This window comes from Pongo abelii, chromosome 3 (assembly GCF_028885655.2).
Source record: "Pongo abelii isolate AG06213 chromosome 3, NHGRI_mPonAbe1-v2.0_pri, whole genome shotgun sequence".
In the NCBI taxonomy this organism is placed as follows: Eukaryota; Metazoa; Chordata; class Mammalia; order Primates; family Hominidae; genus Pongo; species Pongo abelii.
The window spans coordinates 172,671,845-172,687,201 of NC_071988.2; the positions used below are offsets into that span (position 1 = coordinate 172,671,845).

The 15,357-nt window shown below is 34.1% G+C and overlaps 1 protein-coding gene across 2 annotated transcripts in view; it reads right to left on the reverse strand.

The window, feature by feature from the left end:
- The window catches only part of LRBA (LPS responsive beige-like anchor protein), a 763,816-nt gene that overhangs the window by 556,782 nt on the left and 191,677 nt on the right, over positions 1-15,357 (reverse strand). For both annotated transcript variants that reach the window (XM_024245927.3, XM_054553557.2), the window contains exon 30: positions 4,552-4,685. In XM_024245927.3, the coding sequence (XP_024101695.2) occupies positions 4,552-4,685 (134 nt within the window). The remainder of the gene's footprint in view (positions 1-4,551; positions 4,686-15,357) is intronic.

The window sequence follows — 15,357 nt, forward strand, 5'->3', positions numbered from 1 at the left end:
GGGATAGTCTACATGCCCAGTAAAAACTAATTAAATAAATCCTATTGAATGAATAAAAATAAGCCTATTGGCCTAAAACTTACACAAAGCAAAGATGGTTATGACTCAAATATTTCCCTAATATTAAAAAAGTACTAATTAATAATGTATATGGCTCTGATAAACAGATACTGTCTAATATTCTAGTAAGTGGTAGAATTACTAAATTTTGCAAAATAGCAAACACCAGGCATATAAATTAGTGAACAGTATACTTAGTTCCTTTATTGAGCTAGTTTCAATTTTGATTTGTTCATTTATGCTTTGCAATATAGAGAAAAAGCATATTGGAAAAAGAGTAATGATATTTTAACATACAAGAAGGGATATGGGTGAAGGTGGAAGGATCACTTGAAGCCAGGATTTCAAGGCTTGTCTGGGCAATAGAACAAGACCCTGTCTCTACAAAAATTTTAAAATTAGCCAGGAATGGTGACACACACCTGTAGTTCTGGCTACTTGGGAAGCTGAAGCAGGAGGATCACTCAAGCCCAGGAGTTCAAGGCTGCAGTGAGCTATGATTGTGCCACTGCACTCCAGCCTGGGAAACAAAGAAAGACCCTGTCTCAACTAAAGAAAAAAAAGAAAAAAGAAAGGATACTGTATTCTAGGTAATCAAATCTTTGCTGATGACTATAAAATTCCTAGATTTTGATATATTTACTAAAATCACTTTCGCTTTTATTGTCTTTGAAAACATGCATATACAAAGGATATGCCTTATCCTCTGATTAATATCTTTTAATACTTATTAATTAGAAGATACAATTGTTGCTCTTAGACTAGTCCTTTTGGTTGATAAAATGCTGCATAAGCTAAGGTATACTATTCAAATTAAAATTTGAAATTTGAAATTTGTACACCAAAAAAGTTTTGTATGTTAATTACAGTCTTAATAATGTATACTATTTCAAAATGCAAACAAATTCTCAATTTTTATGGGTTATAAAATTATTTCAGTGATAATACTTTCATAGAAAAAGCTTTGACCTCATACAAAGCTGGCAAGTTTTAACTCTGTTTCTGTGATTATTATCTATCTAGTATTAGTTCCTCTTTAATTGTACCACATGTAAAATGTGTCTCATTTTGATATCAAAATTTCCAAATATCCACAAATGGGAATTTCCTTGAAGATATCATGTGAATATATAACAGAAAATACGAATGTCACAGCAGAAACTTCATATTCTCTATCAAGTAAATTTTTTGCCCAACTGTAGGATAATGTAAGTGTTCTGAGCACATTTAAGATAGGGTAGATTAAGCTATGCTGTTTGGTAAGTTAGGTGCATTAAATGCATTTTCAATTTTCAATATTTTCAACTAACAATGGTTTATCATGATGTAACCCCATCATAAGTCAAGGAGCATCTATATTCTAAGTCACAAATGCATTTAACACAAAGCCTATTTTATAAGGAGGTATTGGATATATCACATAATTTACTAAATATTGTATTGAAAGTGAAAAATAGAATGGTCATACAGATACTTGAGGTACAGTTTTTACTGAATGTGTATTGCTTTCACATCATTATAAAGTCAAAAAATTGTTAAGATGGAACCATCTATATATTTATCTACTTATTTTAATGGCAGATAACTTAAATCGAGAGACCCAACAAAAAGAAAACAAAAATTTATCAGTTAAAAAAATACTGACAAGGGAGAGAGAACTATTTGGGAGGCTGGGGTGGTTTCCATGTGAAAATGAGTACTAACAAGTACAAGGGCAAGTATAGTAGGTAAAAGCATGTAAAGTGGGGTGGCAGAAGAGTAAGAAGCAGGACAACCAAAAACACTAGATTAGGTCAGATTTTTCTTATCAAGGCAGTAATGCTCATGGCATCAATTAATGGAATAAAATAGAAGCAATACACTGAAATGGAGAACCCACACGACAGTAACAAGAGCACAGTGAAAGAGGAAAAAGAAGAGTCAGATGTGGAAAGCAAAACACATGGTAAACAGAAAGACCATCATCACAAGGAAGACTTGAAATAACTGAAAAAGCAATAACTATTCTTTTAAAAATGGGGGGGGGTTAAGGAGGGGAAAAAAGTTTAAAATTCTAGCTCAAGATGGAAAAAAAAAATGGTAACTATTTGAGAAACTCCATCACAAATTATACAAAATTTAAATAATAGAAAAATAAGATACATTATGAGCTGGATCAATGGTATAGGGTTTTGTAGATTTTGCCAATAAATATAACAGTCTTCAAGATAGCAAATTGTTTTGTAATTCTGCATACAGTTTTTCAAAGTGAATATTTTAAATTACAATGAATTTACTGGAAAAAATACAATGGCTTCAGAGAGAAATGTATAATACTGTTACACGTAAAATATTACCCACATGTCTCAGCTGTTTCTTATCTCTTCTGAAAACTCCAAGACTTAAATTTTAAAGAATAAACTTAAAAGCAATCAAAGGGTCCTATTTCTTCTGTTCCTAAACTGAAACTAGAGGGCAGTACAGGAAAATATTTTACTCAATGTACTTTGAATTTCTGAAATTACATTTAATTTTGGATGTTACTGAAAAATTTACTATAACTGAATTTAAAAGACGGCATGTAAATCATTTCATAGATATTAATAACTATTGCATTTTTCACAAGAGGGACTACTCTAGAAAAACCACAGTTGATTCTTTTTTTTTAAAGGACTTTGGATGGGGGTGGAGAAGCAGAAATGTGCATACCCAGCTCCAAATGAATTACCAAATTATTTCTTCTCCAAAGGGAAAAAAAAAAGAGGCATCAGAGTATAATGGAACAATAAAGATTAAAAATTTGCTAGAGTTTTATGCCCATTTTCCTTTGTAATTCTCACCGGGCCAGGGGAAACCAGCGAGGGAGAGAATGATGGGGTATTTGAGAATTCTCTGTACTTCAAACTCAATTTTCCTGTAAACTTAAAACTGATCTAAAAAATAAAGTCTATTAATTTTTGAAAAAAATTATAAAATAAAAAGCAAGGCAGACAAAACTCTGCTACCATTGCAGCTTTTGGTTTCAAACCAGAAAAAAAAAATTCTAATCACTATTTTTCCTAAGAATAAAAATAATACAAGACTATTAATTAAATTTTAGAAATACCACCTAAAGTAAATTTCGAAAATCAAAATTGCCAGTAGCCCAACTTCATGGAGATAAAAATGACTTCATAATACACTTTCTTGCTTTTACCATGTAAAGAAGGTAGATAAGTCACTTAGCTGTAATTATATGGTACGTAAAGAATTGCATATAACTTTCTTTTACTTAACCTACTGGAACATTTTCTCTTATCACTAAATACTATAAAATTTGTAAAAAATTAAACACATTTAAAACTTCTGATAAAATATATTTTTGTTAAAACAAGTACAATAACAAAAGAGAAGACAAAAGAAATAAACATAGTATTTGTTTCTAGGATACATTATTACATAGTACACATCAAGGAAAAAAATTCCCAGCTACTGGCCAGTAGCAATATCAAGTTTGGAACAAAACTCTCCAAGATATGCTAATTTGCCAAATAAAGGTGGAACAGTGGAATAGAAGGCAAACCCTGGCCTGAGATATCCCAAAAGAAGTAACGGCATTATTTCTGATCTCAATATAATCCACCAGGCCATTCCTTCAAAATTCCTTTATTTTCCATCAATCTCAACCTAGAATCATGAGTGTTTTGATAGGTACAATATCTTGTTATTAACTTTAAGAAACAGCAAAATATCCAGAAGAAAACCACTGATACAGTAACATCCCCTTTGTTATACTTGGTCATTTTAATACTGCACATTCTTCACATTATTCAAGTTTACCCAGTAACCACCATTAAGCTTCCCATCAACGTATAGGATCTTGCATCCATATATATGCTTTTATACATGGAAATAATTTTTTATCCATATATATGCTTTTAAACATGGAAAGAATGTAGAAGGAGAGATGGACAAAAATAAAAGTGCTATAGGAGGAACTGAACCAGTATGACCATTGTTAGAATGATGCTACACTTCAGAGCAGCATTCCTTTCCAAGCCTCTAATTCAAAAAACTATGCCAAAAAAAATCAAAGTATTGGACACTATATAAATTTTTTTTTTTTTACAGCCCAAAATATTTGACAACCAGTAACCATATTAAAAGATTATATGTCAACAAGACTTTCTTATTTAGGCCACTATCTATATACATCTTCTTAAGTGCAGGGAAAGAAAATAAAGGAAAAAAGTATTTTTATGAATCTATCATTCATCAATGCACTCATCTACCCAACTAGCAGCATCTAATCTACCACACACTACTAGGTTTCGGTGGAGAAAATACTGAAATCCTTGACTTAATTTCTTTTAATTTTACTCAAATTTATTCAGAAAAGTAGTACACAATCAACAATATAAAAGCACAATGGTTTCTAATGTGCCCCCAAATTTTAAGTTAATCAAAAATCTTAAGCTTTGCTAAAATGAGATCTAAAAACATTTTTGTTGAAATCACTGATAACTAACTCACCTGGTGATTCTCCTCCCACATCTGAGGCTTGGGCTGAATCTACTGAGGAAACCACACTGACAGCATTGGTAGGTATGCTTGTATTAAGTGTGGAAGGTGAGACTGCTGACTTTTTTGCTGCAACAATGACACTTCTGTAATAAAGAAAGTAAACAGACTGAAAGATACAAATTGATATCTTGAATTAATTACATGAATTTCAAAACAGAAACTAGGTAGCTAACTTATTTTTCTAATTTTCTTATTTCTATTTGATATACAATTTAGACTTTTCACTCAATATGAAATCTCTTCAATACTGTCCATATTTATCTGCATTTCACTATGAAAATATAACAATCTATTTAACATTTAAGCTTACATTTACCACATAGTATTTTTAAAATTTAGGATCATCTTTAATTATCTAACAAATAAAATATAACCAAAAGCATTAAAGCAGAAAATTCAACGTTTCCACAAGAATTGTAAAGCACTGCTAATCTGAAATAATAAAACCTTAGAAATCTTATAAGTTTTAAAAAAAGTAGATATAAGCAATTTGCTAACATGTATACAACCCAGTTTTTCATTTTTAAACCCCGAAGACGATATCTTTTGATAATATATAAAAAAGTAATGCATAGGAATAAAAACCATATGCAAAAATATCAAATAGTCAAAGTTCTTTCTCTTGTATATTATTCAAACACAGGTATTTATGATATACCAATTTCAATTAAAATGTAATACTTTATACCAAACAGTAACTAAAAGACCTTGTTAGGCATAACTTAAAAGGCATTTTTAATTGAAGTTGGCTCCATAAACATGCAAAAACTCAGTTAATGAGGTAAAGAGGACAGCTGATATATAATGCACTCCCACAGCAGTGCTTACTTTTAATTACCTGGTGTTAACCATAAGCCTAAAGTCTTCAACATTCAATTTATTTAATCACATCTTTTGTTGACAGTACTATAACTGCAAGCTTCAAGTATTCCCTTAATAGCTTTAAAGTATTCAGCTTCTAAACAAAGTAACTTAGGTACTTGATCCCTATACATGCATTCAAAAGAGAAAATTATGTAATTCCAATATTTTAATAATACATTTTTGTAGTTATTTTTAAAAACACACACACAAAGCAAAATAGGTTTCATTTTACTTCAGTGCCTATCATGTGAGGGCAAACACTGTTGCCAATTAAATCAAGTTCTCTTGTGCTAGGCATGGCTTATTCAATGTACTTCAGGGTAGCTGGTGTCACATCATTATAAGGGTGACTGCCAATGTTAACTATACACTAAAAAATAGAAGCAACAGCCACCTGAGCCCCCAATCCAAAATGGTGTGCTTAAATCATGGCAGCTTATATCAGATGAAAATTACTGACTTAAGGGGGAGTAGATATGATGTGTGTCTGTGTGTGTGTGTGTGTGTGTGTGTGTATGTGCATGCACACAAACGTGTGTGTGTACATATGTGTTAGTGGTACCTTCAAAAACAACGCAAAATGTAATTTGTGTATTTCCTACTGGAGGGAGAAATTTAAAACCCATTGCTTAAGAAAATCACTGTCTTCTACCAATGTTTTTGCAGGTGAGGGAGGAGAAATATGAAGAATTTACTTTCACATTTGTTCACAAAAGAAAGAACCAGCAAGATCTAGTTTACTCATACAATAAGTAGGGGCTGAATGGAGCAATAGAAAAGAATACTTAGAAAAGTGCAATTGCTTTTCCTATAATCAAAATGTAAGATATATACCTATCTATGCTATGACTCAACAATTCCACTTCTAGGAATTTCCTCAAGAAAGCTTATGTCCACAAAATACGTATACAGTAATGGTCATATAGGCTTTATTTATAATAGGCAAAAACTGGAAATAGCCCAAATGTCCTTTATGCAGATACAGAAAATTTTTAATGGTGCTATGCTTCTAGAATGGAATATTATTCAGCAATAAAAGGTAACAAACTACTGATGAATGAAAACAAAAGGTAACAAACAACATGGATGAATCTCAAAAGCATTATGTTGAATGACGTCTTATACTAAGGAGTATACACTTTACGCATTTTTTTTTTTTAACATGCACGTCTAAAACAGGCAAAACTAATTTATGGTAAAAAAAAATATCAGAATTAATAATTGCCTCTGGGGGACAGGAACAGGAATTGGCTGGGAAAGAGAACTTTCAAGACCAATGATATCATGATGGGGACTTGAGGTTGCACAAGTGCATGAATTTGTCAAAACTCATCAAATGGTACACTTAAGACTTGTGTCTTTCATTGCGTGTAAATTTTAGCTCAAAAAAAAACTGTACTGATCTCCAGTTAGAGAGCTGCATGCTGGCTGAAATATTTAAGAGTGAAGTGAACTGATGTCTACAACTTTGAAGTACATTACAAAAATAAGATTGACTGATGGATACATGGTGAAGCAAACAGAGCTAAAAGCTAATTGTTGAATCTCAGTGATGGGTCTACAGGTGTTCACTGTACAATTCTTTCAACTTTTCTGTATGTCTGAACATTTTCATAATAAAACACTGGAAAACTGGTAACAGAACAGAATTTACTACAGCTGTTCCAAATATGCACAATCCCTATTTATTCAAGATGACATGGCTAATTAAACACAACAAAAGAACTCAACTTCATTTCTAATCCTTTAGCTTCTTGCTGTTAATGTTTCAGTCACAAATAAGGTCTTACTCTTTTATTCAGTTCAGTAAATATTTATTGTCCAAGATCTTTCACCTATTGTCAGGAATGATAGATCAGAAGTACGGCTTTCTACATGAATTTACATTTTACATGTTCCTCACACACTTCTTCAACATGCTCTTATGGTTGCTAAGCATGTTGTGTCATTTCACAACTCCAACCCTTTGTATATATGCCTCCTCTGCCAAGATGCTTTCTTCTTAATCCTGCTTGCTTGTTAGGTAATATAAAATTATAAATTCTAATAGCAGCTAAGATAAATGAAGCACTGACAATATGCCAAGAATTATTATTCAAGTCTCAAAACAATCCTAAGGTACCTATTAATTCAATTTTTCGAAATTTTAAACATAAACTTCAGAAAGGTAAAGTAATAACCAAAGTAAATGGCAGAACTACCATGGAAATCTAGGTTTATCTAACACCAGAGCCTTGAATTTGAACCGTTTCCCCATGTTGACCTTTCTTAAAACCTTAGAGATATAATTCACATACCATTTAATTCACTAAAAATATACAACTAAGAGATTTTTAGTATGCTCACAGTTGTATATTTATCACCACAATCATATTCACATTTAAACATAATTTTAGAATCATCTATAATCAACAGTAATAAAGATCTCTAACATATAAAATTATTTATATACTACCATAAAATCACAAAAATATATCTGCTCATAGATTTTAAAAAGCTGCATTCTTTCATATAGCTACATAATTAGTACATAATAGAGAAACAAAATCAATTTCCAAATTCACTGACTGATTCAAATCAATTCTAAGGAATTAACATAACATTGCTTCAGCTTAAGGCTACACAAAAACAAAGAAAAATCAAACTTACAATGATCCAATTAAAAGGATATTAAGCAGTAGGTAGATTCTGAAATATTTTCATTGTCTTTACCAATCATTGTCATTATTATTATAAAGTTTCAGTGTAAAAGACTAAAATCTTCAACAGAGATCTTTAACCTATCGTGTTTATCTTGTTAAATATAAGTATAAATCTAAATTAGTAAAGCATGTTCTAGTTTACAAAAATAATCTAGAATTTTAAACTTACCAATAGTTAAGATTGATCACGCAAAAACTAATCATTTAATATTATCTTTTTATACAATGCATTGGAAAACACAGAGGAAAATGCAATATGCATTTGACAAAAATGAGACTTTATATGACAGGCAATGTGCTAGGGATATTTCTGACATCCTTCTCAGGCTACAGCTTAAGTTTCTATTTAAGAAACAAATTGAAATCTTTTTTAATGTTTAAGAACAATTATTGGAATTTTTTATATCTACATCAATTTTAGCAGAAAGTGCTTCAAACTTTTTAGCATAAGGAATTTGAAAGACAGACAACCAATTATGAAAGCTAGTTTCTCAAATTGTCAATTATAAACCAAATATTAAAAGAGATAAAAATTGTTCTTATTATCATTTTTTCTTTATGAACTCACTATGAATACTTAATATTTTGGGGCACCGTGCTTAAGAACATACACAAATTATCATATTTAATTTATGACAACCCTTGAGATTAGTAGTACATATTATTATGCTAATTTTAATGAGAAAGAAGTAATTTTCCTAAAGTACCACACAGAACAAATGAAAATACTGTTGCTGGATTTTTTTTTCCCCTGAACAAGGGATACTCATTTCAAAGTTTCTTTTAATTTACTGGCAATACGCAAATAGCAACAATGCCTTCCAGATCAATAAAGCTGAGAAGTTCCGTTTCAGTATTATATCAGTTTCAAATATCACAAACCCTCACACAAATGCTATTTTATTTAACATGCAAATAGTTCACTAAAGGAAAAAAGAGCATTTCAGCCTACCACTTTAGTCCCTAAGGATCCAGTTGAAAAGCCAAACCAGTCCTTGAACTTTATCAAGATAAATCCCTGGCATTCACTAATCATCAGAGAGGATCTTCAAATTAGATAAGAGCAAGAATTTTGGCATGGGAATGAACACAAACACCTTTGCATTCACAAAGGCCCATAACCTGGCAGCCTTTCAGCAAGGTTTTATTCATGTAGCTGTTACTCTAAACTTTCCAGCTATTCCTTGGAAGTTGATAATACTTAAGATATGAGGAGAGTTGTGATTTCTGACATAGCATTCCTGAGATAAATACATGATCAGAGGGATGCTTTGAAATTCCCAAAGATATTCCACTAGCCCATGGCAGCATGAAAGTTTTTACAAAGGGGTCTCTAACTAAGAAAAAAAAGGGGGTAAAAAACAGAGCAGTTTCCCTGCCATCAGAGACTGTTAAATGAATACCAGACATGTTAAATTCTACAGAACATCCTGGAAAATGCTACCATCAAAATTATCTGTTGTTTTCTATTTCAATAAACCCCTTAAAATGTATTACACCTAAGCATGATTTCCTAAATATGTTCATGATCTACTCACTGAAGACATCAGTAAGGCACAAATTTAATTTCTACACTATTTAAAAAAGAAATAAATGCTAAAACACATAAAATTTTGATCATTAGTAAACAATGTAACTATATTAACATACATTAAATTTAAAAGTATAGCCTCACTTACGTATTTTTGAGTACTCAATCTAACACCAACAAATCTAAATAAATTATAAAAATTGAGAATAGACAGGGCACAGTGGCTCACGCCTGGAATCCCAATGCTTTGGGAGGACAATGCAGCAGGATCGCTTGAGGCCAGGAGTTCAGGACCAGCCTGGGCAACAGAGCAACACCTCATCTCTACAAAAAATTTTTTAAATAGCTAGACATGTTGGTCCCAGCTACTCAGGGGACTGAGGAAGAACAATCCCTTGATCCCATGAGTTTGAGGCTGCAGTGAGCTATGACTGCCACTGCACTCCAGCCTAGGTGGCAGAGCAAGACACTGTCTCAAAAATAAAATAAATAAATAAAAATTGAGGCCAGGCGCAGTGGCTCATGCCTGTAATCCCAACACTTTGGATCACTTGAGGCCAGGAGTTTGAGACCAGCCTGGCCAACATGGCGAAACCTCGTCTCTACTAAAAATACAAAGACTAGCTGGGCATGGTGGCACACACCGGAAATCACAGCTTACACAGGTAAGCACAGTGTTATAAACACATACTAGTTATATTTTTAGTTGTCTCGGGAACCTCCAAACTGTTTCCCATAGTGGTTGTAGTAATCTACACTCCCACCAACAGTATAGGAAGGTTCCCTTATCTCCACATCCTTGCCAACATTTGTTACTGCTTATCTTTTGGATATAAGCGATTTTAACTGGAGTGAGATGATATCTCATTGTTTTGCTTTGCATTTCTCTGATCAATGATGTTGAGCATCTTGTCATAAAATCATTTGACATTTCTATGTCTTCTTTGAGAAATGTCTACTGAGATCTTTAGCCCATTTTAAGGTTATCATTTCATTTAAAATGTAGTAATATTTTTAAATTATTATTAATACATTTCTTCCTACAGAGTTAGTTGAGTCCCTTATATATTCTGGTTATTAAAACCCTTGTCAGTTAACCAGAATTATAAGGTTATTATATAATCCCCAGTCTGTGGGTTGTCTCTTCAATTTGTTGATTGTTTTCTCTGCTATGCATAAGTTCTGTAGCTTGATGTGATCTCATCTGTCCATGTTTGCTTTGACTGCCTGTGCTGTCAGGGTATTACTCGAGAAATCTCCCCAGATTAATGTCCTGGAGAGTTTTTCCAGTGATTTCTTTCAGTAGTTTCATAGTTTCAGGTCATAGATTTAAGTCGTTAATCCATTTTGAACTGATTTTTGTATATAGCAAGAGATAAAGGTATTCATTCTTCTGCATATGGATATACAGTTTACTCAGTATCACTGAGAAGACTGCCCTTTCCCCATTGCATGTTCTTGTCACCTTTGTCAAAAATGAGTTCACTTGTAGATGTGTGGATTTATTTGAGTTCTCTATTCGGTTCCATTGGTCTATGTATCTGTTTTTATGACAGTATCATGCTGTTTTGGTTACCACAGCTCTGTAGTATAATTTGAAGTTTTGTTCTCTTTGCTCAGGATGGCTTTGGCTATTCTGAGTCTCTGTGGTTCCATATAGTTTCTAGGAATATTTTTTCTATTTCTGTGAAGAATGTCACTGGTATTTTGATATGGATTGCATTGAATCTGTAGATTGCTTTGGGTAGCATGAACATTTTAACACTATTAATTCTTCCAATCCATGAATATGAAATCTCTTTCATTTTGGGGGTCTTTTTTAGTTTTTGCATCAACGTTTTGTAGTTGTCATTGAGGGATCTTTCACTTCTTTGGCTGTTTATTCTTATTTTACTTTTAGCTATTTTACTTATAGCTATTATAAATTGGATTACTTTCTTGATCTCTTTTCAGATTGTTCACTGTTAGCATATAGAAATGATACTGATTTTTGTATGCTAATTTTTGTCATGCAACTGTACTGAATTTATCAGTTATAATAGTTTTTTATGGACTCTTTAGGTTTTTCTAAATATGAGATTATATCATCTGCAAACAACTGACTTCTTCCTTTCCAATTTAAATGCCATTTCTTTCTCTTGTCTGATTGCTTTACCTAGGACCTCCAGTACTGTGTTGAATAACAGTAATGAAAGTGGGCATCCTTGTCTCATTCCAGATTTTAGAGAAAAGGCTTTCAGTTTTTCTCTGTTCTATATGATACTAGCTGTGGATCTGTTGTTTACAGCTTTTTATTGTGTTATGTTCCCTCTATATGCGGTTTTTTAAGGGTTTTTATCATGAAGGAATAGTGAATTTTATCAAATGCTTTTCAGCAGCAATAGAAATGATCATATGGCTTTTGTCTTCCATCCTGTTGATATGATGTATCACACTGATAGTTTGTGTATGTTCAGCCATTCTTGCATCCCCAGAATAAATCCCACTCATTATGGATCAATTTTTAAAAAGTTTCTTTGAGACAGGGTCTCCCTCTGTCACCCAGGCTGGAGTGCAGTGGCGTGAACACAGCTCACTGTAGTGTCAAACTCCTGGGCTCCAGTGCTCCTCCCGCCTCAGCCTCCTGAGTAGCTGAGACTACAGGCACACACCACCATGCCCAGCTAATCTTTTTGTTTTAAAATCTCACCGTGTTGCCCAGGCTAGTCTCAAATTCCTGGACTCAAGCAATCCTCCCACCTCAGCCCACAAAATGCTGGAATTACAGGTGTGAGTCACTGCACCCAGACAACAACAAAAAAAAAATTCATAAAATGAAATATCTCAGAGGACACAAAAATAAGTTAAAATATATCAAAACTTACACACACAAACACTTAGAAATAGTACATGGTACCATCTGCAGTTAAAAGAAATGTAAACAATGTAAATTTCAATTATTAAAGCATAACTGTATAAAATTAACATTAATCCATACTGTACTACTGTAATAATTTCATAGCTACTTCCTGCCACAATTGCATTGAGCTCTGGTATTGTTAGCATCACTTAAAATGCTGTGTGACACTAGTCATCTCAGAGCACACAGTTCATCTCTTTTTATGGGGCAGGGGGGAAGGAGTTTTGCTCTTGTTGCCCAGGCTGGAGTGCAATGCTGCAGTTTCGGCTCACTGCAACCTCCGCCTCCCAGGTTCAAGCGATTCTCCTGCCTCCGCCTCCCAAATACCTGGGATTACAGGCACCCGCCACCATGCATAGATAATTTTTTTGTATTTTTAGTAGAGATGGGGTTTCACCATGTTGGCCGGGCTGGTCTTAAACTGCTGACCTCAAATCATCCACCCGCCTCAGCCTCCCAAAGTACTAGGAAGTTCATCTCTCCAGTAAACTGTGTATCACAGTCAAAGTGATCTCTCCCAGTTCTCATATATTTTTCATCATGTTTACTGCAATACTATAAACCTTTAATAACATAATGGGACCCATACACAGTGCCACTAGCAATACTGGACATGCTCCCAAGCAGCAGGGAAAAGTCATGACATTATAAGAAAAAGTTGAATTGCTTGATATGTACTGTAGATTGAGGTCTGCAGCTATGGTTGCCTGCCATTTCCAAAGAAATTAATCCAGCATAAGGACTCTTGTAACAAAGAAAAGGAAGTTGGCAAAGTTGTCACTGCAGTGACACCAGGAGGCAAAAAAAACAAAACAAAACAAAACAAAAAAAACTTGCACTTTTTGTGAAATATCTTTATCTTGCACTGAAAATGCAGCTTTTATGTGGGTACAGGATTGTTATAAGAAAGGCATACCTATAGACTCTAACATGATTTGAGAAAAACTGAAGTCATTATATGTCAACTTAAAGTAAAAAAGAATCTAAGGCTAGATTTAATGCCAGCAAAGGATGATCAAGATAACAGGAGAAGCAGCTTCTGCCAACCAAGAGGCAACAGATGAGTTCCTAGACATCAAGAAAATCATTTAGGAGAAAGGATCAGCCCAATCAGGTTTTTAATGCAGACAAAAGTAACCTATTTGGGATGGGGGGGAAGCCACAAAGGATATTTATTAGCAAGGAAGAGAAGTGAGCACTAGGATTTATGGCAGGAAGAGATAGGCTAACTCTACTGTTTTGTGCAAATGCAGTTGGGTTTATGATCATGACTGCCCTTATCTATTAATATAAAGCTTCTAACCCCTGAGGCTTGAAAGGAAAACACAAACACCAGCTGCAATTCTGTTGGTTGTACAAGAAGGCCTGGACAAAAAGAATCCTTTTTCTGGATTGGTTCTATTGATACTTTGTCCCTAAAGTCAGGAAGTACCTTATCAGTAAGAGATTAACTTTTAAAATTCTTTTGCTATTGGACAATGCCCCTGACCACCCAGAACTTCATGAGTTCAACACTGAGGGTGCTGAAGTGGTCTAATTGCCCTCAAACACAACTTCTCTAATTCAGCCTCTAGAACAGGAGGTCACAAGGACCTTTACGGTTCATTACACACGGCATTCTTAGGAAACAACTGTCAACACTATGGAAGAGAACCCAACAGAACACAGTGGAAGTCTAGAAGGATTATACCACTGAGGATCACTGTTACAGAAAAAGCTGTGGAAACCATCAAGTTTGAAACAATAAATTCCTCCTAGAGAAGACTGTGTTTCTAGGTGTTGTGCATGACTTCACAGGATTTCTGACAGAACTAATCAAGGAAATCATGAGAGACTGTAGATATGACAAAAAGGTGAGGGGTGAAGGGTTTCAAGGTATGAATCTCGGAGAAATTCAAGAACTAACAGATACCACAAGAACAGAGGGATCAACAGAGGGAAAACAACTTGATGGAGACAAGAACATCCAAACCACTATCAGATGAGGAAGACATAGAAGAAGCAGTACCAGAAAATGAACTGACATTAGACAATCTGGCAGAAGGGTTCTAATGATTCAAGACTGCTTTTAACTTCTTTTATGACATGGACCCTTCTATGATACAGGCACTGAAACTAAAGCAAATGGTGAAAGAAGGGTTTGTACCACATAGAAACATTTTTAGACAAATACAAAAGCAAAAAGGTCAGAAAGAAATTACAATGCATTTCTGTAAATTTACACCAAGTGTGTCTGCCTCTCCTGCTTCCCCTTTCACTTTCTCCACCTCTGCTACCTCAACTGCCCCTGAGATACTAAAATCAACCTCTTCTCTTCCTCCTCCTCAGCATACTCAACATGAAGACAAGAAAGATGAAGATTTTTATGATGATTTGCTTCGCCTGATGAACAGTAATATATTTTTTTCTTCCTTATGATTTCTTTTTTTTCTTTCTTTCTTTTTTTTTTTTTAGACAGAATTTCGCTCTTGTTGCCCAGGCTGGAGTGCAATGGTGCGATCTCAGTTCATTGCAACCACCGCCCCTCCTGGGTTCAAGCGATTCTCCTGCCTCAGCCTCTGGAGTAGCCTGGATTACAGGCACACACCACCACGCCGCCCAGCTAATTTTTGTATTTTTAGTAGAGACTGGGTTTCACCATGTTGGTCAGGCTGGTCTCGAACTCCTGACCTCAGGTGATCCACCCACCTCAGCCTCCCAAAATGCTGGGATTACAGATGTGAGCCACCGCATCTGGCCTTCCTCATGATTTTCTTAAT